General features: G+C 42.4%; 2 protein-coding genes across 6 annotated transcripts in view; both read right to left on the bottom strand.

Annotated features, from left to right (window-relative positions):
- MTRR (5-methyltetrahydrofolate-homocysteine methyltransferase reductase) overlaps window positions 1-26,105 on the bottom strand; it is a 139,464-nt gene that overhangs the window by 50,877 nt on the left and 62,482 nt on the right. For all 5 annotated transcript variants that reach the window (XM_050938192.1, XM_050938191.1, XM_050938194.1 and 2 more), the window contains 3 exons: window positions 24,632-24,720; window positions 2,898-3,078; window positions 1,031-1,073 (listed from right to left, as the gene is read on the bottom strand). In XM_050938192.1, coding sequence (XP_050794149.1) covers window positions 1,031-1,073; window positions 2,898-3,078; window positions 24,632-24,720 — 313 coding nt within the window. The remainder of the gene's footprint in view (window positions 1-1,030; window positions 1,074-2,897; window positions 3,079-24,631; window positions 24,721-26,105) is intronic.
- LOC127043942 (uncharacterized) lies at window positions 10,138-16,441 on the bottom strand. Its single transcript, XM_050938238.1, has 2 exons — window positions 11,407-16,441; window positions 10,138-10,739 (listed from the first exon to the last, which is right to left on the bottom strand). Exons 1-2 carry the CDS (start codon window positions 12,137-12,139, stop codon window positions 10,144-10,146), a joined length of 1,329 nt encoding a protein of 442 aa, XP_050794195.1. The 5' UTR covers window positions 12,140-16,441; the 3' UTR covers window positions 10,138-10,143.

Here is a 26,105-nt window from a genome sequence, read left to right as displayed (position 1 = left end):
TATTTAATGTTTAATATTGTTCCCTTTCTTTTCCTCTCTCTCTCTCCATTCCTTTCCTATCTTCCCACTCATTTTAGTGTCCCCCCATCCTCCTTTAATCTATTTCCAGCTCTTCATTCTTTCCCTAACCAATTTCATCACTTTCCTTCAATTCCTTTATCCTTATCATCATCAGTCTCCTCCTCCTCCATTCCCACTCACTCCCACTCTATAACTCTTCCCTTTGCAATCTTCTCACCCACACATTTGTTTCCTGCAATTTCTCTCAGACAACTCAACCTGGCCTGCTGGGGAAGGCTGCTAGGCAAGTCCTTTCCAGAGACTGCCATGCCTTCAATACTTATCCCTATTAAAGGGCTGTTGGGGTCTCTTCCTTCTCCTCTTTCTGCCTCAGAGGATTTGGGGATGGAGAGTCAAGCTGCAGTGATCTTCTGTATCTTTTCCCAAAGGCAAAGGGCTGGGAGCTGCCTGGCTGGGTTAGTTCAGCAGCACTAGTAAACGGGAGCAGTCAGTCACTCCATTCTATCTGCCTTATCTCAGAGTAAAGCAGTTCCAGGAGTGGCAGGTGAGCAGCGAGACAGCCCTGCTGTTCATGGAAGACATCAATCCACTAGCAAATGCCTCATGGTCCAGTCTAGGCCTGAGATTATTTACTTGTTTGCTCTGTGTAACTAAAGCCATACTGCACACTTGCGCTGGAAGTATTCCAATAAATAAATAAATCAAGGACATTTTCATTTGTTTAGTCTTGCCTCAAGATTTCTAAAAATAAATAAATAAAATAAAAAAATAGTTCCACTGTGAGGAACTTCTGTAGAAGTAATCCATGTGCTAGAATTATTTTTAGCCACTGGGTATTGCGTGTGTATGTACAAACTCAAAGAGATAAAGCCGAATTCCACATTGACCACAGGATCAAAGTTCTCTTAAACAAAACTAAACTGCAATATAACCCAGAATTTGCTCTCTGTAAGGTATATTTTTATGAGGAAAAACCATGCCTAAATTACAAACAAGATATAATCAGTACCTTGAAGCTGAATAGGACCTGGCCTGCAGTTTAGGAAGATGTTCTGAAAAGAATAATAAAAAACCCATTGGTTATCATCACTGTCACATCAAAAACTGTATTTTTAAAAGCAAATGTCTTTATGCCTGAAAATACAAATTTAAACAAACATTCTTTACAGCCTTAACTAGTGCTCACTCCATAATCAGACAGATGTGTATTTGGACATTTTTTCATTAGAAAGACGCAAAAACTTAAAAGATTCTATTCAGCAGTAACTCAGCTTTCAGAGTAGTAACATACACCAACATAACAGTGGTAGAAATCCTTGAGGGTAAAAAGTGTGGCTTGGGAGCAGGTACACTGTGGTAAAGTAGCTGTAAATCCACTTGAGCAGCAAGGTGGAGAATGGCAATAAAAGGTACGCACAGCAGAAATGTGGGTAAAGATAGAGCCAAAAGGGGCATGCACATTTCTTTGGCACTCATGTACATTAGCACACAGACGTAAGAGTCCTGGCTTAATTTAAGACTGCCCTTCCTCATCAACCTGGAACAGGACAGAGTCAGACATGCTACCCACCACTCATTTTACTGAATCTTCTTTCCAGGACAGCAAATTCAGCTGCTATCTTGCATATTACACGTTAAACTTCTCCGAGCCACCTTTTACTGGATTCATACACCATAATATGGACCACAATATTTTGACATAGTGGACTACGGTATTTTATCTGAATACAAAAATGCAAAGATTTCTGGGGTCACTGATATTCCTTCTCTACTCAGAGAAATTTGGAGATAGCTACAGCGAGAGCCTATCCTTTTAACATTATATTTAAATACAATCCTGCAATCCACTCACCCACTGAATTCCTCAGGTCTTCTTGAATGAATAAAAGTTGCAGGATGGGTTATCTTTATCGTAATGGCACAGGTTTACAGTACTCATGAATAGTGCTTAGAAATGCGGCAAATATTATATGTTGTTAATTTGAAAAATATTGAATATTGAGCACCAGATATTAACACCACATGGGCTCCATTTAAGGAGGCCAACAACAATCAGTGCCACAGAGTCATCTCATGAAAGGAAGGGGAAGAACAGAAATACAACCACTGAGTTCCCCTTCCACAAAGGGAAGGCAGAAATATCATTGCAGAGGGATCATGGTGGGATGTACAGACTTGCTGTTCTGTCTCAGAAAACTCCCGTACACTCTGCAGCTTTCATTTGAATTAATTCCTTGAGAACACAAACTAGTCGTATTTTTTATTATTCATTCAAACACAAATATCTGCAAATAGCAGCTATTTGCATATACAAGGCAAACTTTAGCAGAGTATTTGAAACAGCACTACATTGTACAAAATAAATGCTTTTGGGGGTTGTTTTGTTTAAGGAAATCTACTGTATTATTTCTTTAAAAATATTTATATAAAATGTATTTTTGGTTTGTTTTCAACAGTTATATGGGACACAGGGAAAAACAGAGTACCAAAAGAAAAACAAAAGAAGGCAAAAACCGCAAGTGTTGGAAAATGGGCCCTTGAAAATGTTAGACTTTTTTTAAAGCTGCTTTACAAATAAAGGCGCTTATCTTGGAAACACTTAGGCCAGTGCTTTTCAATATGCACAGGAGCAGCTCAAAGTCAACAGGATTACTCACACACATGAAGTTCAGCATATGCATAAGCATTGGCAAAATCAAGGCCAAACATGACACAGTGAAGAGCAGGTATTTACTTCCAGATTATAAATTCAGTTTCATAACCTTGGTTAGTGATTTTCCCAAACAAGTAATAACTGAATAGTTTTTTGCTTTTAAATGTATGCTCTGTTGCATTTTCACAAATTAAATACAACTGAACTTAAATCAGCTACTTACCTATCAGCAGGTTAAGTGGAGGTCTGCACGTTGGAAAAGCATGGAGTAAATCCAATAAGCAGATACTAGCATCTCTGATAAAACTATTGTAATTAGAGGCTCCTTGTTTGCTGCACAGCTCCTGAAGCCTTCGCTTTTCCCTAGCATCACTGGTGTATTCTACAAGAGCTCGCAAAAATGCCTAGGGGAAGAGAGAAGCAGGTTATAATTTGGATGATTTTTACTGTTTGTATTTTCATGATGTTTTGTTCATTATCTATGTGGAGATTTGCCCAACTACCTGGGAACAATTTGGATTGCCTGTAGGAACATCCTGTAGGTTAACAAATAATGCAATTTGCTATGTGCTGCATATTTTCACCTCCCATGAAAATTTTTCCATTTCTCAGTCACCTCCTCCAGTGCCTGGGGCAGCGTAGCAGGTCACGAAATCTGATTTAGTCATGTGGAGGATGGTGTGTACTGCTGGATAAATCTAAAACGTCTTAAAGACTTTCTGGGTGGATTTGAACTGTATTCTCTTACTTGTAAAAAAACAGCACCATAACACATATTAACTCAAGGGAAACACGGTTTTCTAAATTACAAACACAAAGACATAAGTAAAACTTTTGAGAGGTATTATTTGCAATATTAAGTACAATATTTACTGAGCAGCATAAATGCAATTATAGTATTCTACTCTATTCTCCTATGTCCATATAAAGCAATATGCACTTTTCCTACAGAAAAATAAGTTGTATATTGTAAGACAGTGAAAATCACATTTAAAATATTTGCAGTGTTGCACTTTCAATGACATTAAAATATACACAGTACATAAAAAGAAACACGTGAACCAAAATATTGTGTAATCAGAACTTGTATTCTTAAAAAAAAAAAAAAAAAGACTGAGTTTGCTCAAATTACATTCTAGCACCAAACCTCTGCAGAAAGTAACAGTTTTGACTACAAAGCTCTATAAAGCATGTTGTGCACTGACCAGACTATAAAGCAGATGGGTTATGAAAACTGTCTTGGGCGGTATTCCCTAACCACTACTCTATTTACTCTCATTGCTGACACAAATTTTGCAAAACTGTTTAAGGCAGTTTTGAAAGGTTAAGCCAATTAAAAGGCTTTCTTATATGGAATGTAATGTAATACTGACATCTAGTGGACCCTGCTGTAAAAACTACTCCAACTGAATGAGTAAGGCACATTCAAAAATGCATTTCATTTAATTTTCCCCTAAGTGTATTTCCTAGTGTGTTTTAACAGAACTGCATAGTACTGTTGCACCTTTTTTAAATTTTCTGCTATTTCCAGGCATTAAGTGTAAAGGAAGTAATTTTCATTGGTTGTGAAATCAAATTCCCCAGCTGTACTGGCTCAGCTACAAAATCTGCATTTTTCCAAGTTATTGTAGAATTAAAGAACATGGGAGTTATGATTAAAATAAAAAACATTCTGGATCGTTTGGATGCAGCAGCCCACCCATTTCTAGTAATAATACTGCAAATGTAACATGAACAGGATAACTTTGGTTAGCAAGCACGGCTTCGATTCTACACTTATGGCTAAATTTTGCCATCTTCATGTTGAAGTAGCACCATATTCCATGAGAAGTACCATACATTTCAATGGGACCACTCACTGAGCAAGGTCCTACTGAATGTGAGTAAGGTTATCAGAATGTGGTCCTTAATTATATGCCTCATGTAGCTTGCCTGGTAAAGGTGAAGCGGCTAAAAGGGGAAACCTTTTTTAAAAAAATACAAAATAAACATGTGCCTACTTATTGATAATGGCTTGTACATGAAGAAATATGGTAGTGTAAGAAGACAGATGAGAACAGATTCACTACAGACAGCACAACTAGGTAGTTCTGCAACACAACAAAATTGTTTTATTGTTAGATGTCAGATCAACTGCAGTCAGTTCATTTTAAGCTTAATGGAACTACTCAGGTCAATGCCCTATAAACTAAAGGTATGTCTACACTGCACACTCATTGCACACACTATAAATTACACCCCCCGCAGCATGCATATAAACAGCAATGTAGACAGTGAGACAATGGCTTAGGTATAAAGACATGTCTGAACCCTGTGGGTATATACAGCTCTCTACACGCCAAAGCAGTGCCTTCTCCAGCTACACTACTATTTTTAGTCCCACTCCCAAACCTTTCCCTGCCACAGAGACCTGCTGGAGCTTTCTCCCTTTACCTCCCCACTGCCAGAGCCTTTCACTGCTGCATGTGGCTACATACCACAACGTGGATGCAGCCTGCTTTTCACCACAGCATGTAGCTATGCATATCTTACATGCCACCACCAATGGTGTGCAGCGTAGACATACCTTAGGTTTCTGCCCCTGGTAGCACAACTGGTCCCCATATATCATTTACCCTCTTGGTCTCTTAATAAGAGCTCATACTTCTTTCTTTCTTTCTTTCTTTTTTTGGTAGATCAAACACCTTGAATTTGTTTATATAAAGTACATGTGACTATTAAGAAAACCATTTGCACACACAGAAAGAAGAGTTCAGCTTCAACACGTAATATCTGCATGTAATGGGTAGTCTTTGACAAAGTCTATAGCAGCTATTCTCAAGGAGGGAAAGAAAATCAGTCTTAATTTTAAATTATTTGTTGTTGTCGTCATTTCTTACTATGGCCTGCAGAAATAGTACTATAGCTGCTCCAAAAACGATTTTTTGGTTCTCAATTTTTTGTTCTCCATTTTCAACAAAAGTAGGACAAGTAATGGGCTTAATCTACAGCAGGGGAGATGTACATTAGATACTAATAAACACTTTCTCACTATAAGGATAGTTAACCACTGGAATAGGTTACCAAGGGAGGCTGTGGAATCCCTGTCACTGGCAGTTTTTAAAAAGAGGTTAGATAAATGCCTGTCAGGGATGGTCAGGGATACTTATTCATGCCTCAGTGCCAAGGGCTCAACTAAGTGACCTCTCAAGGTCTCTTCCACATTTTCTCTGAGTCTATTAAATGTTTCATTTTGACTAAATAAAACATTTTTGTTCAGCTTTTAACCATCTTTATTTATTTTTTTAGAGAAAATATAAAGAATCTTTTAAAACAAAAAGTCATTTCAAACTGAAAAATTGGCAAAACATTTCATTATCAGTTTTTCACCAAAAAATGGTAATTCAAGAAGTTTCACCAAGCTCCACGTACTACCTTTGTTCTGTGTCAGATATCACAAGCAAAGAAAGCCAGGGGGTGCCTTAGTGCTTGGACTGAAAACCTCCATAGGGAATCCCAAGATTCTGCAGGAATTCAGCATGTAGCATTCTTCTCTCCAAGTCGGAGCAGTGGCCCATCTAATTCAGGATCCAGTCTCAGACAATAACCAGTACCAGATTCTTTAATGGTGCAGAGAAACCCTGTTGTAAACAGCCAATCCATTGGGGAAGTTTCTTCCTATCCCTCATTAGGGAATAGATTATGTTGTGAAACATGAGGGTTTATATACTCATTGTTTTTTAAAATATTTTATCCTATGTAATTAGAGCTGGTAAAAAAGGAAAAAGTTTTATTTTTCAAATTTTTTATTTTTTTGAAGTGAGATTTGAATTCAAAAAAATTCCATCCAGCTCCAATCTAGTGGAACTGTGAATGTTTAAATGTCCAGTCTCATTTTGAATATTAAATTGTTTTTAAATTTCTCTTCATATGTAGGACTCTCCATTCCTCCCGTTGTGTTTGCCACTTGTCATAAACAGATAGCTAAGGGTTAATGTCTCTTTCACCTAGAAAAAAAGTAACCTGAAGCAGCAACAGAGGACCAATCAGGAAACAGGATTTTTTCAACTCTGGGTGGAGGGAAGTTTGTGTGTGAGTCCTTTGTTCTTGGGTCTTCTGTCTGCCTCTCTCTCAGCTTTGAGAAGTGATTTCTGTTCCCTGCTTTCTAATCTTCTGTTTCCAAGTTGTGAGTACAGAGATCATAAAAACAATAAGGGTTATTGTTTTCTTTTGTATTTACATGTCTATAGTTGCTGGAGTGCTTTGATTTGTATTCTTTTTGAATAAGGCTGTTTATTCATATTTCTTTTAAGCAATTGACCCTGTATTTGTCCCCTTGATACAGAGAGACCATTTTTATGTATTTTTCTTTCTTTTTATATAAAGCTTTCTTTTTAAGACCTGTTGGAGTTTTTCTTTAGTGGGGAACTCTAGGGAATTGAGTCTGTGCTCACCAGGGAATTGGTGGGAGGAAGAAGTCAGGGGGAAATCTGTGTGTGTTAGATTTACTAGCCTGACTTTGCATTCCCTCTGGGTGAGGGGGGAAGAGAGATTAGCTCTTGGTAATTCTGTTCTCCAGGCTGGGAACGGGGAGGGTGGAGTCCCTCTGTTTAGGTTCACGGAGTTTGCTTCTGTGTATCTCTCCAGGAACACCTGGAGGGGGGAAGGGAAAAGGTTTATTTCCCTTTGTTGTGAGACTCAAGGGATTTGGGTCTTGGGGTCCCCAGGGAAGGTTTGGGGGGACCAGAGTGCCCCAAAACACTCTAATTTTTTGGGTGGTGGCAGCTTTACCAGGTCCAAGCTGGTAACTAAGCTTGGAGGTTTTCATGCTAACCCCCATATTTTGGACGCTAAGGTCCAAATCTGGGACTAGGGTTTGACACCACCCATCTCTGGACAGCTTCTGTTTCTTCTGCATCTTTATTGATACAGCAAACTATTACTAATTGTAATCGAGCAAAACCCAGGATAGTGATAGGAGGCTGCTGTATTTTGGATGACATTAAATACATCACTTCTACTTATGTCAGAATAACGGTGTTAATCTGGTGTTCATCTTGGGCAACTGCATTCCACCTTCCTGAATCCCTTCTGTTATGTCAGTTAGATGTGGAAATCCTCGCTGGCCTGCGCTAACCTTTGAGTTAATGTTGCTGATATGTCTTCATTTGAGTGTGCGAATAAACACTTGTCTTTGTAGCTTGTTACGGCTGTAATTCATTCTGGGATCATTTGAAATGAAACATTATTTTTATAACTGGTTTACTTCTTTGCATATCACAAGGCTTTACTGTAGCCAAGATCCTTCAGGGAGACATAGGTAAGAAGTTGTCTTAATGCTTTATTATTATTTATTAAGCACCAATGTGCTTGGGGCTGTTCAAAGCCAGAAGACCCTGGGTGGGATTAACAAAGGTGTTTTGGCACCTAAGTTCCATTGAAATGGAAGCTGAACACCTAGATACTTTTATGAATCCTATCCACTGTCCCTACCCAAATGACTTTGTACTGTAATGTAGTGGTTCTCAATTAGGGGTACATGTACCCCTGGGATTACGCAGAAGTCTTCCAGGGGATATGTCAACTCATCTAGATATTTGCCTAATTTTACAACAGGCTATGTGAAAAGCACTAGCGAAATCAGTATAAACTAAAATTTAATCCAGACAAGGACTTTTTTGTACTGCTCTATATGCTGAAATGCAAGTAAAATATATATATTCTAATCGACTGTAGGTGACTAGGGTAGTGCCCCTCAGTGGAAGGGTCTTCAGAGTTGCAGTTGTGACGGATGATAAAACCAAAAGTCCCAGGGTATGGCTACATTTACATTTGTGCAGCGCTGGGAGTTACAGCTGTGTTCGTACCACTGTGTAGGAACAGCGCTGCAGTGTGGCCACACTGACAGCTACCAGCGCTGCAGTGTGGCCACATTTGCAGCGCTGTTGGGAGTGGTGCATTGTGGACAGCTATCCCACAGAGTGCCTCGTCCCATTTTGGCACCGTGGGCTGTGGGAAGGGGATGGAAGGGTGCAGGTCATTCCGCTTCCTGTCTCAACGCCCCGTGGTGCATCGCTACACATCCCAGCAGTTTGGCGCCATTGTCAGTCTGCAGCGTGATTTCTGTTAGAAATGAAGCCCGAGCTGCTGAGGACCTTGCTGATGAATGTTGCCAGCACATCACGTTTGGCAGTTGAGCTATTCCTTCAGCTCCAAAGTGAGTGAGGAGTCAGACGATGATATTGATTCGCCTGACGCGCAAGACACTGAATTGCTTGTGGCAGTAACGGATGTGCTCAGCACCGTGGAACGCCGCCTTTGGGCTCGGGAAACAAGCACTGAGTGGTGGGATCACATTGTCCTGCAAGTCTGGGATGACAAACAGTGGCTGCAGAACTTTCGGATGAGAAAAGCCACTTTCATGGGACTGTGTGCCGAGCTCACCCCCACCCTGCGGTGCAAGGACACGAGATTGAGAGCTGCCCTGCCAGTGGAGAAGCGGGTGGCTATTGCAATCTGGAAGCTGGCAACTCCAGACAGCCACCGATCGGTGGCGAACCAGTTTGGAGTGGGAAAGTCAACCGCTGGAATAGTGTTGATGCAAGTTTGCAGGGCCATTAATCGCATTCTGCTAAGAAGAACTGTGACTCTGGGGAACGTGCAGGACATTGTGGATGGCTTTGCACAAATGGGTTTCCCTAACCGTGGAGGGGCGATAGATGGGATGCATATTCCTATTCTGGCACCACCCCACCTGGCATCCAAGTACATTAATCGCAAGGGGTATTTCTCTGTGGTTCTCCAAGCGCTTGTGGATCACCGTGGGCGTTTCACTGACATTTATTCAGGATGGCCTGGAAAGGTGCATGATTAACGCATCTTTCGGAACAGTGCCCTGTTCAGGAAGCTGCAGGCCGGGACTTTTTTCCCAGACCGCAAGATCACAGTAGGGGACGTCGAAATGCCCATTGTGATCTTTGGAGACCCCGCTTACCCCTTAATGCCATGGCTCATGAAACCGTATACAGGGAAGCTTGACAGGAGCAAGGACCGGTTCAACTACAGGCTGAGCCGGTGCAGAATGACTGTGGAGTGTGCTTTCGGCTGTTTAAAGGGACGCTGGAGGTGTCTTTATGGGAAGCTAGACTTGGGGTAAAGCAGCATCCCCGCTGTTATATCCGCGTGCTGTACCCTCCATAATATTTGTGAAGGGAACATTCAGTGAGGAATGGACCTCCGAGGTTCGACGCCTAGAGGCTGAATTTGCACAGCCAGAGAGCAGGGCTACTAGAGAGGCCCAGCACAGGGCTTCAAGGATTAGGGATGCCTTAAGGGAGCAATTTGAGGCTGAAAGCCAACAGTAATGTTTGGTCCTTGCACGGGTGTGAAATGCAGTGGTTACAATGATTTGCTGTGCCTGTTTTCCCTTTGGGTACAGTATTTTTCACTTTCTGCAATAATAAAAAATGTTTTAAAAGCCAAGAAATCATTTATTCAAAATACAGTACATAAAAGGGTAGGGGGGTAGGGTGCTGGACTGTACATTCAGAGGTTTGAATATGTCCTGCCTGGATTGCTGTGCAATGCCTGCTGCACTTCAGGATTAATATGCTGCATGGTGATGGGGGTTGAGTGCATAGGTAAGGATCGTAGTTCTCAGGGCTGGTAGGTGAATGTACAGGTGTTGGGGGCAGCTGGTGGTGGTAAGAACCAGGCTGCTGGAGAAAGGGGTTTTGAGCAAACATTGGGGCACAAGGGAGAGAGCTTTGGGAGGTGTGTGTGTGTGGGGGGCGGTTAGCACGGTACTGATCTGCCCGCATGGCTACGAGAGACTGCATACAGTCCATTTGGCACGCCAGGAGGCTTATCAGCTGCTTTGTGCTTTTCTTGGTATCCAATCCCTTTCTCCTGCTTTGTGTTTCCCTCCACTCATGCATTTTCTCTCTCCAGTCCTGCAGCCTCTTCCTTTCTCTGGCATACTGATTCATAACTGCTTTCACCAAATCTTCTTTGCTTTTCCTTGGTTTACGCCTCAAGTTCTGTAGTTTTTCAGCAGGCTGTGATAGGGCCAGAGGATTCAAGGACACTTAAAAAAACAGAAATAGAAACATTTAATACAGAGGCTGCATTGTTTATTATCACAGTGAAGGAGTTTGTAGACTATTTGTGGCATCATTTACACATAGCAAACATAGCACAGAGAGGCCACAGCAGCGAAGACATGGTGAGTAATGGGGTGAGTGTTTCTGCCGTGACTCACCTGGGAAGGGGAGCTGCTTGAGTCAGGGCTCACTGTGGTTTCTGTGCATTGGGGAAAGCAGAGAGCAGCTGGGGGGGACCTGCACTGAACAGTATCCCTACATTTTCAACAGGATTTTCTACTGCCAGATATATCACTGCTGCATGTTACCTAGGAAGAGCGGGAGGGTCTTCTACAGCAATGTGGATTCCGCCCTGGTCCCTATGCAGCTTGCCTGTGTGTAGCAATGGTCCCCCCACCCCTCGCGGCACAGAGGCGCGGACGAGTTAGCCTGACCGGGACAAGGACCACGTGGCTCTCCCTATAAACTTGAGCAAGCGCATTGCCCACGCTCTGGCTGAAACTTTTGAAGAGATTACTGAGGCCGATTACCGAGACGTGATAGACAAAATCAATGGGCTATTCCACATCTAGCCATGCATGCATGCAGCCATAACTCCCCCCCCTGCCCCTCTCCCAAAACATTTCCATCCTTAAAATAAAAGCTGCTTACCAGGAACCCGCTCCTCTGCTTCTTCTTCACCAACAAGTTCCAGCTGCTGCGACTGGCTAGCTTCCTCCTGGCTTGAGAAGAGCTCCTGGCTGCATGCCTCCGGGGTGTCTTCTTCCACCCCAGTAGCCTCACTCTCGGTTTCCTCTACACCCTCCCCCTCTTCTCCCTGCTCTGAACTCTCTATCGTGGTCCTCGGATTGGCAGTGGGGTCACACCCAAGTATGGCATCCAGCTCCTTGTAAAAACGGTAGGTTGTGGGGGCAGCTCCTGAGCGGCGGTTTCCCTCACGGGCTTTGCAATAGGCACTCCGCAGCTCCTTTACTTTAACCCTGCACTGCAACGCATCCCGTTCATGGCCCCTTTGCAGCATGGACTTTGATATCTGCCCATAGGTATCATAATTTCTACGGCTGGAGCGCTGCACAGCTTCCTCACCCCAAACACTGATGAGGTCCTGCAGCTCGCAAGTGTTCCATGCTGGGGCTCGTTTGGGGTGTAGAGGCATGGTCAGTGATTGATTGATTGATTGACTGCACTCCACACCTGGCTGAGCAAACAGGAAGGGGATTTTTAAAATTCCCGGGGCATTTAAAGGGCGGGTTACCTGAGCCCAGGGCAGTGGAGTGCGAAACAATAAGCAGACTGGCTGAAAAAGTATGCTGGGATACCTCCTAATACCCTGGAGGCCAATAAAAGCGCTTTTGGTGGCCACACTTGATGACCAGCACTGCATCACTAGCGCTGGAATCGCTACACCCCAAGCCGACCAGGTGTACAGCCAGCACTGCAGCCAGGGAGTTGCAGCGCTGGCTGTGCTTTGCAAGTGTGGACACAGACTGAGTTGCAGCGCTGTAACCCCATCACCAGCACTGCAACTCTCCAGTGTAGCAAAGCCCCCAGTAGAGCATCTGACGATGAATGCTGCTCTATGGCATAGTGCTGTGTGAACAGATTGGTTGATGCCTAGGTTGCTGCTTTGCAGATGTCCATAATAGGCACATTGTTGAGGAAAGCTGTCAATGTAGAGTGCTCTGGTGGAGTGTGTGTGGTTCCCCGGTGGGGGCTGTAACTATTACTGGCAATAACAAAAGTCAATGTAGCCGGAGATCTATTTTGACAGCCTTTGTTTGGATATAGTGTCTCCCTTAGTGTCATTCAATGATGGAAAGAAATAACTTTGGTGACTTTCTGAAAGACATCCAGGATATGAAGAACTGCTTCTCATTTCTTCCCATGAGGTTTTGGGAAGAACAATGGGAGATGGATGGGTTGGTTCAAATGGAATGATGAACTTATTTTAGGTAGGAGATTGGAATGTGGTCATAGGTGTCACGTTGCACTCCATATGTTTTATGGAAATATGCTAATGAGTGTGAATATAATGTAACTGGAATATGCTTCATGCAAAAGGTCTCTTGTAATGTATCATTACAAAGCTTATAATCTACTGAGTATTCATACTATTTGTATGTATGTATCATTCTTGTATCTAAAATTAGAAATACGAAGTGTAACTCTGAAGTCTTGTTGTAATTATGCAAAGTGCGGGCCATTAATTGTGGTTTAGAATCTTGATGGCTCCCATTGACTAGAACGATTGGTTGTAAATGGCTCTGTTTACTTGCAAACCTTCCTGCATTCCTGTGAGTCAGACTGGGAGGAACAGAGGCTTGGGGTTTTGCAGGACATGTGACCATGTCACCTGGTACTGGAATTAAACCTGGTGCTTTTCCATTTAGAAGGATGGGTGGGGACACAGAGAGACAAAAGATTCCTGCCTTATGCCAAAGCTATAAAAGGGGGTAGAAGAGAACAAAGTGGGCTGCCAGTCATGAGAAATCCCCTAGTTACCACCTGAGCTGAAACTTACAAGAACTGTACCAAGGGAAAGGATTGGGACAAGACTAAGGAGTCTAGTCTCTGAAAGAAGCTTATTGGAACATCTCTGAGGGTGAGATTTACCTGTATTCAGTTTCATAATGTATTAGGCTTAGACTTGCGTGTTTTATTTTATTCTGCTTGGTAATATACTTTGTTCTGTCTGTTATTACTTGAAACCACTTAAATCTCACTTTTTATACCTAATAAAGTCACTTTTGTTTATTAATTAATCCAGAGTAAGTGATTAATACCTGGGGGAGCAAACAGCTGTGCATCTCTCTCTATCAGTGTTACAGGGGGCAGACAATTTATGAGTTTACCCTGTATAAGCTTTATGTAGAGTAAAACAGATTTATTTGGGGATATCATTGGGAGCAGGGTGTCTGGGTATTGAAGATATGAGTATTTGCTGAGCTCTTTTCAGTTAAGTCTGCAGCTTTTGGGGCACGGTTCACACCCTGGGTCTGTGTTGCAGCAGGCTAGCATGTCTGGCTCAACAAGACAGAGTGCTGGAATCCCAAGCTGGCAAAGAAAATGGTAGTTTTCAAAGGTAGTTTCAGCACATCAGGTGACAGTCCCAAGGGGGTCTCTGTGACCTAGCCCATCACAATAGGATAACTTTGTTTTTGAAAAATATTGTATGAGTGGTGGGGGGTGTCATGAGGTTCCCAGTTCTACAACTCATCAGGCAGATGTGATAGCAACGAGGAAGACCACCTTCACTGAAAGGTGGAGAAGTGAACATGTTGCTAATAGGTCAAAAGTGGCCACCATAAAACATTGCAGCACCAGACTGAGTTCCCATGATGGAGTAGGGGCAGATATTTCAGGGTGAAGGCTATGAAGACCCTTGAGGAAGCGTATAGCTGGAGAGTGAGCAAAGATCAAGAACTCATCTACTTAGTGAGGGAATGCCATGATTGATGCAAGACGCACTCTGATCGAGCTCACTCAGAGACCAGATTTCTTGAGTTCCAGTGTGTAATCCATTACTATTAATAAAGGAGAGGTAGTTGCTATTGTTTGCCTATTCTGGCACCAGCTATGGAATTTCTTCCATTTGCACAGGTAGATAAATCTGTGTAGTAGATTTTCTGCTGTTTAAAAGAATGTCCCTTACCTCCTCTGAATAGGTCATTACATTGTCTCAGAACCATGGAGTAGCCATGCTTTCAGGTGTAGTCTTGCCAAGTTTGGGTGGTAGATCTGGCCTGCATCCTGAGGCAAGAGATGAGGAAGAGTGCATTGTGAGCACACAGAAATCTTCAAGAGGTAAGGAAAACCACATTCGTCTGGGCCACGTGGGGGGCTATCAAGGTGACTCTGGACTAGTTGGTCCTTATCTTGTGTATGACCCTGGCTAGAAAAGGGGGAGGGGAAATCATACAGTAGATGTGCATCCCATTTGAGGAGAAAAGCATAGCTTAGAGAACGAGATCCCAGTCCTGCTCTGGAGAAGAAGCATGGACACCTGGCATTCTGGGTTGTCGCAAAGAGGTTTATAGTTGGGAACCCCCAGTGTCTGAATATGTTCTGCAGTACCCTGGTGTTCATTTCCCACTCGTGGTTCTGGGAAAATTTTCTGCTCAGTGCGTCTGCAGTAGTGTTTTAGCATCCTGGTAGATAGAAGGCTGAGATGTCAATGTTGTGGCAGATTCAGCAGTTCCATAGGAGCATGGCTTCTGTGCACAGGGAGTGTGACTGTGCCCCTCCTTGGCGGAACAAGTGATGTTGTCCATCAGCACCTTTATGGCCTTGTCCCTGATCACGGTTAGGAAGTGTGAGCATGCATTGCGGACTGCCCACAGCTTCAGTAGGTTTATGTGTAATGTTGAGTCCAACGGGGACCAGCAACCTTAGATTGTGTGGTTGTGCCTCCCAACTTAGCAGAGAAGTGTCCGTTATGAGTATCATCGATGGAAGGGTCTGCACAAAGGGAACACTTGTGCAAACGTTGTGTGGTTGAGTCCAGAGAATTTTTTACTTTGGTCGGCATCGTAAGATGCTTGTTTGTACTGTGTCTGTGTGGAATATATACTGTCCTGAGCTTGCTTTGTAGGCACTGCATGTGCAGTCTTGAGTGTTTGACGACAAATGTCATTGTTGACATACGGCCAACAGTTGGAGGCAGGTCCTGGCCAATGTCTGCAGGCTGGCTTGCGTTATAAGGATTAGGTGGACTAGAGTGGAAAAATCTGTGCTGAGGCAGAGAGGTTGTAGCATCTAGAGCAGGGGTAGGCAACCTATTGCATGGGTGCTGAAGGCAGCACGTGAGCTGATTTTCAGTGGCACTCACACTACCTGGGTCCTGGCCACTAGTCTGGGGGGGCTCTGCATTTTAATTTAGTTTTAAATGAAGCTTCTTAAACATTTTTAAAACCTTATTTACTTTACATACAACAATAGTTTAGTTATATATTATAGACTTATAGAAAGAGACCATCTAAAAATGTTAAAATGTATTACTGGCACGCAAAACCTTAAATTAGAGTGAATAAATGAAGACTTGTTACATCACTTCCAAAAGGATGTCGACACCTGATCTAGAGAGTCGAGGTAGGCCCCAATGAATTCCAGTCTCTGCACAGGTGTGAATGTTGATTTTTGTTAGTTTATTTGTAGCCCTAGTTGTGTGAAGAGAGCTACTGACTTTTGGGTAGTTTCTATTGCCTCTTTCCGAATGGAGGCTTTGAGTAAGCAATCTTACAGATGGGGACTATTATGACCCCTTATCCGTGGAGATGAGCTGCCACCACTGCAAGGATTTTTGAGACTACCTGTGGAGCTGCAGATGAGCTGAAAGGGAGTACTCAGTACTTGAAATTATCTGTTCCCAGAACAAAACTGAGAAACCTCCTGTGTGAGGGATGTACCGTTATGTGGAAATATGCATCGTGGAAGTCAAGAGCTGAGAACCAGTCCCCTTGTTCTAGTGTTAGAATTATCATTGCTAGAGGGGTGTGAAAGTAGAATGAATTATATTGTGAAAATAGAAAGGATTAAAGAAATGCTGTCTGTACCTTTAAGCAAAACTGTTGGAATGCTGCAATCCAGGTGTCAGGAATACAGACTTTAACATAGAACAATTGCACCATTTAAGGGCAATTGGTGAAGTATTAGCCTTAGATCGATAAGAGTTAGTAAGGAAGTAGGATATGCATGCTGTGCCCCAGATGAATTTTACTGTTTTGCTTTCTTTGTCCCTTTGTCTAATTCTCGCTCTTTTATCTGTATAAATAAGACTGTTTGGGTCTTGCATGGCCACTCACATTATCTGGGTGTTATTGGCGGAGCGCTGCATTAATAAAACAGAGTGGTCTGACAAATTGTGAGTCCTGATTCTAACTTTGACAATTTGGAGGTTCCACCGAGATGGCAACCGTCTTCACTGGGGCTGTGTGATTCCTGACCGTTTTTGTAGGATGCCCGTGGCAGCCGGCACCTGGGCATTTGGCCCGAGCGGTCCTCCACTAGAGCGGAAAGGTGCACAGCCACAGTGAGGTCTACGCCATCGAACCTGTTGGTTCCCACTCTGTTCTGGTAGGGATCCCGGGATCGGACATCAGGAATCTGGTCAGGTAATTATTTCTGTGTTTTGTCCGGACTGAGGACTATCCTGTCTCTGTGTCTATCCGTCCTCTTGTGGAGTGTTTGAGTCTGGGTGCCGTCTCCATCCGGGGATAGGCCGACCAAGGGGTTCCTGTCCCCCCAGTCTGAGTGAGTGGAATCTGCACAATCGCAGCCGCACCACACTTTGCGTAAAACCCCTGGTGTGAAAGCAAGGGTGATTGAGACAGTAGCCTGTGGGCTCCTTTTGCGTGTTGCACTTGGCGTCGCTCTGACAAACCTGAATTTCCTTCTTGTGTGATTGGTGTGTGAAGTCCCCCTGTATTGGTAACCAGACGTCTAAGTCGGGACCGTTCCCTAAATGAACGCTGGCTCATTTTATGTATTTAGGATGGGTCCCGACTCCTGTAAAAAGGGTCCAGACTCCTGTAAATTTCTGGAAAAATGGTCTAGGCTAACTCAGGGGGATCCCAAAACTCAGTGGCCACTGTTAAAATCTTGGAACAAAGACTGAGTGGACGTCTTAAAGGACAAACTTGGCCAACCTAAAACTAAATTGGCAAAAGGAGAGGTTAATTGTTTCATGCAGTGGTGGCAAGAGGCAAATCATAGGTGGATAAAATCAAAACTTGCCTCTCTCAAATATTCAAATAATAAGTTAAAAGCTTTATTAAAAGCCTTCTCTCTCACCACCAGACTGAGCGCTCCCCTTTACCCCATTCTCCAAACCCCGGATCGATCCAACCCCCTTCATACTCCCATCTCATTGTAAAAGGGACAAAAAGCCCCTTGTTCTGTTCCCCTTTGTTGTCTGCCTCAAAAACTGATTCTTTAGTGTTCCACTACCACTTCAGCAAGGAGGGTGGGCTCCTCAACTAGCCCCCACCCTTCCTGGTCCCTTTCCTTGAACATTTCAAAATTGTGAAATGACCACAATATCACTCTCAAATGGTTCATTGAAAAAAAAAGCAGGATCGGGGCCCGGACAAGCAGGCAAGCAACAGACAAACAAACTGAAAAACAGGTTGAAAGCCCTAAGGGAAGTGTCAGGAGTAAGAAAAGCAGTAAGTGCAGGCATGAACCCCTGGAACAATACTTAAAATGGTGAAATCTGAGGTGATAAAGGTGTCATTTTGGGACATAAACAATTGATTTAAGAAAAGAGAGTGAAAAGTTAACTCTACAGAGCCTGAAGAGAATTAAGCAGTTAAACTTTGTGGAAAATGTTAAAAAGGACCATGTTAAAGAGAAAGAATTCTTGGTTTCTTTGCAGCCATTCTGAAGGGAAAAATGGGCCCTTTTTCCAGAAGAATGTCTGTAAATAATCCATATATATATACAGCTATGTAAAAACAAAGCAGTGTAAAGAAATGTTAAGGAAAAGAAAATGTGTATATATTTATTTGTCTGTGAAAATATGTAACGTTCTAAGAATCTAAACCAACACATCTGGTATGTAAAACTCCTGTTTTCTAGGTGTGAGATAAATTGGTTTTGGTTTTGTTTTTAATGCCACTAAAAATTCATTTGACTCTTTAATTCAAAGTTGCAAAACTGACAGACCTTTTTGCAAGACCCAGGTAATTAGTGCTGTTTGGCTTTGGGATTTAGCATTTAACCCTTAAGGGGTAACTTGATTCTTTACAAAAATTAAAATGTTTTTAAATAAAGACCAAGTCATGGCTGCAATAGGGCAGTCAAAATCAGGAGAATAGGGAGAGATTCTGAAGTCTTTTTGTTTGGTTGGTTTTTTTTGTAACAACAGCAGATAAAAGCTGTAATGAAAGAATAAGAAATTAACAGTGACCCTCTGAAGCAACAGCAGAGGTGAGGTGCACAAAACAAAAAGAAGCAATGTTAAAAACACTGAGCCTTAAAATAGCTCTGTGTAATCAGACTGTCACTTTTATAAGGGTACATGAAAACTCTGTAAGAACAAAACAAACAGTTACACCTTATCTAAAAATTAATATGGCTAATGTTTTAAAAAAGTTATAGTATAGAAAGAATGTGCATTTTCCCTAGGACATGTGCAGTGTATATTGTAGAAAGGGGTAAAAAAAAATGCAAATGAAATGTGCTGCTGAATTAAAATCCTATTACGGCTCCAAAAAGAGCCGCAATAGGCTGTGTTTTCTTTTTCAGATCCTTGTGTGTTAAGACAGAGTCTCTGAGCTCTGCTGATGGCTTTGAATCCAAAAGCCAAGCCTGTGTTGATGCAAATTACCTAACTGATAAAGAAAGGTGAGAACTGCCAGCACAAAAGAAGCTGCAAATAAAGAACATACCTGGTCAGCAAACAAATTGCCTACATAAAAGGTATGGTATAATAAGATACCTTTAATAGATTTGATGCTAATATTATTGTTAATATTAAACATTAAAATAAATTTAATGTTAGTAAGTACCCCTGTAACAACTTATAGTGTGTATGATTTTTGGAAAAATCCTTTAAAGTAATATGGTAATGATGCTTCTCAGCTATTACCTGTGAATAAACTTAAAGCTTAACACAGCAGGAAAAACATTACAAACTTGGTCTGCTATACAAGAGGAAAAACTTGAGGTATACCACCTCATGAATTTAATAACTAAACAGTGGAATAATTTCCGCATAATCCTTAAAAAGTAGAAGCCATTAAAACCTGTCCTGCCTATAAAACAAACAAACAAAAAAAAAAAAAAAAAAACACAAGAAAATATGGGGGTAATTCCTCTGTTTTGCCTGCAATCAGCAAGGGTATTTGTAAAAGAAAGGAATCTTTTAAGTAATAATCAATGCCACCCCAAAAGGGGTAGAAAAATGTTATTTTTGTCTTTCAGATAATCCAAAGTACTGTATAATGGGCTATGTGTATGTGTTAATTCTTGGGGAAAAGTGTTTAAAAAGTGTTAGCAACCCACAGAAGACAAATGTAAATGTAATGTAAGTACTGTGTTTACCAGTAAACAACAACAACAAGAACAAAAGAGTCTCAGCTTACTGTAAGCACTGATTTAGCTGAGTTCTCGATCAAGCTTGGCATTGAATGGCAAACAGTTACCAATCATCTGTTAAAAGGTAAAAAGGTAACATAGTTCCTAAAAAAACAAACAAACCAACAAATGTGGAAAACTGGACCATTCATATTATACACACAATGGGGACATGTTAAGAATTGCCACTACAGAAAAACATAACAGCTTACCATTGGTATAACATATTTTCTGGATGGTCTCCCACAACTACTGGCATACTAATGTTACTACCCCTAATTGTGTTTTTGGTTTTAAATTGTATGTGTTTAATTGAAATGTTTAAAATGTGCTGGTGGATAAAACAAATGTGTGCAAAGCTAAAGCCACAGACCCAAATCACTTCCCAGTATTTTCTATTACGTGGACTAAATAAGAAGTGACACTGGCGATTAATAATCTTAGTGTCAAAAGGGGGATATGTAGGAGCAGGATTTTATAATGTCCCATAAGAATTAAAGTATAATTTGATTTCATCCTGCTAGCCACTTTTTTTAAATAGCAGAAAGAAATGACCCCCTGGGACTATAAGATTCTGTTTTCCCAGATGCATTACAAATTGGGCCCTCTCTTAACTCTTTGTTTTAAGATTTAGTTAGTAAGAGACAGGGTTTTCTATTGTGTCTATGTTAAGTAAATTAGAGAAACATTAAAGGCCTGGGTCTCAATGTAAATTGTATTGGTTATCAATTGTAAAACTTAGCAAGGTTTAATTTGCAATGCCTTTTTTTTTTGCTCGATATAAAATACTACTGTTTGTATTCTCAATCTATTTGTGTGAATGAGGAATGTATGCATCAGGAAAAGATAAGGTGTGAAGGCCATTGTTATAGCCAGAGTCAAGGAAGAAGTTGTAAAGAGACTTAAAGAACATCAAAGAATCACCAGGCACTGCTTACTACCCCGACGGCTGTTAAACTGTCTGGCATCTCAGAGTGGATACATGCTTCGCAGTGTAAGAATGCACCGCCCCCAGTGAACCAATCATCACCTCAGGACCACGCAGAGTCAATTTTGACTCGAAAAGAAGATGTAGAGGAACAGCCTGCAATACCTTACAATCTACGCTCTCGTAAGGGTTGCTGGAAGCAGACGACTACATAAAGCAAGGCCCAAGAAGAAGCAGTAGTGAGCCTAGCGCCTGCTGCCTGGTGGACATAAAACTGTGACTGCAGTTCCCTCAGTTGAGGTTTTCAGAACCAGAAGGGCCCTGCCTCCAACATGCATCTCTGGTGGTGCCTGTTCCTCGGCTGTTGGTGTCTTAAAGTCTGGGGAGTCCACAATGACAATTCTTTTATCCAGCAGCAAGTGTGGATAGCTCAGACCCTTAATATTTCTAAATGCTAGGTCTGCAGCCACATCCCAGCCCACTCTCAAACTGGTGTTCCTGTCCTGGCTACCCATTCAATTCCCCAGACCTCGCTGGAGGACCTTGTCAATTTAACACAATATGGAACAGTAATGACACCTGGGAAGAGGCTATTGGCAGTTCCTTTATCCCACTTGGGGGAGTAATACACCAGGCAAAAAGGCTCCTGAGGTTACAAGCAGTAATTGAAATAATGGCAAATGAAACTGGAGAAAGTTTAAAAACCCTGGCCAAAGAAACAGGGGCGATCCGACAGGTGGCCCTCCAAAACCGTCAGGCATTAGACATAGTGCTGGCATCCAAAGGAGGGACCTGTGCTCTCATTGGAAAAGAATGATGTGTGTTTATACCTGACAGTACCAATGAGGTAATAGATCGCGCTAGCCATTTAGAACAAATCGCATATCTTCCCCATGAAGAGCTGAGTTCTTTATGGAAGTGGCTAAGTAACCTGTTCAATTTCTCTGGCATAGGAAACTGGTTGTTTCAGGGAGCCCTGACTATCCTGTTTGGAATCTTAGTGATTTTTGTATGCTTTCAGTTAATCTCCTGTTGTATCCAGAATTGTGTCACCCAGGTGATTGCCCCAAAACAGAGTGCTAATATGATGATTTTGAATATCACTGATGAACAAAGATAAGGAACGGTTAATTTGTGGAACCCAGTAATTGTTGGTCATGCCGTGTGCTTGGCCAAAAGGAGGGATTGTGAAAGTAGAATGAATTATATTGTGAAAATAGGAAGGATTAAAGAAATGCTGTCTGTACCTTTAAGCAAAACTGTTGGAATGCTGCAATCCAGGTGTCAGAATTACAGACTTTAACATAGAACAACTGCACCGTTTAAGGGCAATTGGTGAAGTATTAGCCTTAGATCGATAAGAGTTAGTAAGGAAGTAGGATATGCATGCTGTGCCCCAGGTGAATTTTACTGTTTTGCTTTCTTTGTCCCTTTGTCTAATTCCCGCTCTTTTATCTGTATAAATAAGACTGTTTGGGTCTTGCATGGCCACTAACATTATCTGGGTGTTATTGGCGGAGTGCTGCGCTAATAAAACAGAGTGGTCTGACAAATTGTGAGTCCTGATTCTAACTTTGACCGGGGCCATCCTAAATTGCTGGGTCTTCATGGATTTGTTGAGTTTTCTTAAGTCAAGAATGGGCCACCATCCCCTGGTTTTTTTCTGGGTTAGAAAATAATGGGAGTAGAAACCCTTCCATCTAGGTTGTGTTGGTACTGGTTTTACTGCACCTAGGCATATGAGTTGGTTTACCTTCTGCTGCAGTAGGTGTTTGTGAAAAGGGTCACTGAAGAGGGATGGAGAGGGAGGGTTGGTTGGGGGGATGGAGGTAAATGGGATGCAATAGCCAGTCTTGATGATTTCTAATGCCCATTTGTCTGATGTGATTTTTTGCCACACTGGGTGGTATGGAATCAGATGGTCTCCGAATGGATGGATGGTTCTAACAACAGAAAAAGAAGGAGATGTCTCTGATCCTCAATCAAACCTTCAAAATTGTTGTTTAGAGGGAGTTGTTGGGACATCGAGGACTGAGAAGGGAGTGGTCTCCATCTTGAGGGTCTCTGTCACCGCCTTCGCGGGTCATATTGCCTCTGAGGTTGGGTGAAAGGTGTGGCTCTAGATCTTTGTGTCAAGTAATACTTCCCGTTCGTTCTTTTGTGTAGACATGCATATGTCCAAGGATCTCAGAGTCGCCCTGGAAGGGACTCATCCTTTTTGGCTGCAAACAGCTTGAGTCCTTTGAACAGGAAATCCTTGACAGTTGTTGTATTTCTTTTGGAAAACCCGAGAAGTGGAGCCAGGAGGCTTGTCACATTACTATGGCTGTGGCAATGGACCAGGCCCCTGTGTCTGCGGCTTCCAGTGAAGCTCGTAAATCTGTGCAAGCTAGGATCAGACCCTTGGATATCAGGGCTTTAAATTGTTACCTGAGGACAAAAAGGATGTGCTATAGCAAGGAGGCATGACCTCCCTCAGAGAATGATTGGAGGGACCACAACCAGCCCCCTGGTGGATAGAGCCTGGAAGGCCATGCCCGGCCCAGCGGAAGCAGAGGAGTGGAACAGGAAGTACAAGAGGTAGGCCATGCGGCTCAGTTGAACTGCCGAGGGAGACAGATACTTCTCCCACACTGCTGCAGTTGGATGCCAAGGAGTACCTCTGCTGCCCTGAGGACTTGCCCAAGCTTCCAGCCACTCCAGACACCAAGTAGCTGCTGGGAATACCATTGGCCACAAATCCCAGTGAGATGGAGGATGACCCCAGGATCCAGGTACACCTCGAGGGGAGGGGAGGAAGTAGCCCAGGGACAGCCGACTAGTCCGGCTGCACTGTTGCCTGAACCCAGGTCAGTGTGTTAGAGCAGGATTCCCCACTGAGCCAGAGGTTTAGAGGGTCCAGGTACGGAGGGTAATGGAGAATACCTTGACTTCTCCCTGTGTGCACCGGGAGGCTTAGGATAGTGTTAGCAGAACGCTGCCAATGGGTCCCAATAAGCCCACTGTGGTGGGAATGGCATTGGTGGCAGCATCCATGGGAATCTGTTCCATCCTTGAGTTTCAGGTCTGGGGTGGTATTTATGTAGCTCTAGAAATAGATTTCCCCTTCATCATCATTCTCGTCACTGGATAAAGGAAGAGCTGGTCTGGGTGGTGTGGTAAGTTGGCACAGTACAAAGTGTGCTGGAGTAAGGTCAGTACTGAGGAGTGGAGATTCTGGTGCCGAGGAGACTAAACGTTTTTTATGGCAACCACAGGGACACTCTTCAAAGAAGAACTCCCCTTTATATAGGCATCTGCTCTCTTTCATGCCTGGATGTGAAGAGGAGCATCGTAGAAATAGAAATGGACATGAAAATTTGGCATCCTGGCAGTTTGCACAGGTTTTGTGGCTCTAGAGCCAAGAGAATTATTAAAGAATTAGAAAACATACCTTACAGGACAGACTCAAAGAGCTCAATCTATTTAGCTTAACAAAGAGAAGGCTAAAGGGTAACTTGATTACAGTCTACAAAAACCACCTGGGGAACAAATATTTGATAATGGGCTCTTCAGTCTAGCAAAGAAAGATTTAGCATGATCAAATGGCTGGAATTTGGAGTTAGACAAATTCAGACTGAAAATAAGGTGTACATGTTTAACACTGAGGGTAATTAACCACTGCAAAAATGTATCAAGGGTCATGGTGGATTCTCCATCACCAGAAATTTTTAAATCAGGATTGGATGTTCTTCTAAGAGATATGCTCTAGGAATTATTTTGGGATAGTTCTATAACCTGTGTTATGGTCAGACTGGATTATCACAGTGATCCCTTCTGGCCTTGAAATCTATAAGATCTTTTCTTAAAAATAGCAAAGCAAGATATCAAAACCTTTCTGGGAACTGCTCTTATTTCCAGACTCCAGGTAAGAATAAATTCCACAGTACTTCTTTGAGGTATATGCACTGGCAGAGCTGCTCCTGTGGAGTGGAGAAATGGAAATTAATTAGTTAATTAATTAACGCCAGCAATAATGTCACAATGCATTTGTTCTTTAAAAAAATATCAGAGTTAAACTGTATTCCATATTCTGAATTATTGGCATTTTTTATTAAATACCTAATCAATATTCTCTAGTGAAGAACCTACCACAGAACTCAAGCTTATTGAAGGTGTGAAATAAAATAGGGTTTGCTAAATACACATTACTATATGCTTTACTGCTGAATTTTGAAGGCCTTATTGCCACCTCCCATGTGATGGAAAAATCTCCATGGAGATAAGCTCTCCAGAGTTTTCCCCTATGCTCTCAATTACAATGGGAGTGTTTGGGAGCTCTATGGATTGTGGAAGCTGCAACTCTGTCACACCCCACTGACCACTAAGGTTATGTTTTTACTACAGTTAGCTCAAGTTAACTCCTCTCGAGTTAACCTAGTTACAGCGAGCGCAGGCACACTGCAAAATAGCACTAAAGCTGCACAGAATGACTGCTCATCAACTGCTAATACAGTATGAGGTCTTGCCCTCAACTCAATGGGATTTCTCTTGAGGGGAAGGCAGGATTAGGGAGGAGAAATAGGGCAGAGACACAGACCCCTTCCTTTTGCCTCTGACTTTTCTCAGCCTAGTTCACTCCCTGAAGCAACATTATCTGCTGCAAATGTCTCAGGAGGAGAAGCAGAGCTGAGGAAACAATCTCCTCAAAAGGCAAACACAGCCTCTGGACCTGGCCGGGAATCAGACAGACACATTACTGAGCCCATTAGTCTGAACATCTGAAATAAAGTCTGATATTTCCCTTGGAAAAGACCTGTAGCTGCAAGGTCTGGCTGAGCCACTGGCCAGTCAGAGGGCAGAACAATCTTGAGGAAACTTCAGAGAGTGGGGCAAATCTCTGCTGCCAGTGACTGACAGGCCCAATTCTAACCCCAAGATGCAAACAGTGTAAAGTACCAACTGGAATGGATCTGTGGACCTCAGTGCACAGAATGGAAAATTTCTTAACAATAATTTCTGCTAGCACAGAAAATTCACAGACCACAATTCTGGACAACTGGGCTTCTCACTGCAGCTCACAGAGGCGGATCAGTATTTTGGCACCATATGCTCTGGCCACACCTCCTCTGCTCCCACTATTGCCAAGCTATAAAACTTACTTAACATCATTAGCAGATATTCCAGAGATAATGAAATAACCATGTACATTAGACCAAGGAAGATAGTCATATGGTAACAGTTTTATTTAGTATATGACTCTTAAGTTATGAGCCATCCAGGGTGGGTAGAAGATGCTGCGAGGAGAATGAAAATTATCAATAAGAAATCTTCTGTTCTACAGCACAGCATCTCCCACAATCCTGAA

Source organism: Gopherus flavomarginatus, chromosome 2, assembly GCF_025201925.1.
Source record: "Gopherus flavomarginatus isolate rGopFla2 chromosome 2, rGopFla2.mat.asm, whole genome shotgun sequence".
Lineage (NCBI taxonomy): Eukaryota > Metazoa > Chordata > Testudines > Testudinidae > Gopherus > Gopherus flavomarginatus.
The sequence above is the reverse complement of the archived record's forward strand: the minus strand, read 5'-3'. Positions and strand labels throughout refer to the sequence as shown.

Bases quoted from the DNA above. Each gene is read 5' to 3' on its own strand.
- LOC127043942 (XM_050938238.1), bottom strand. From the start codon at position 12,139: ATGCAGTGCTGGTCATCAAGTGTGGCCACCAAAAGCGCTTTTATTGGC. The intron at 10,740-11,406 runs GTAAGCAGCTTT...TGTTTTTTTAAG, and splicing joins AGCAGAGGAGCGGGTTCCTG to TGTCCTTGAATCCTCTGGCC.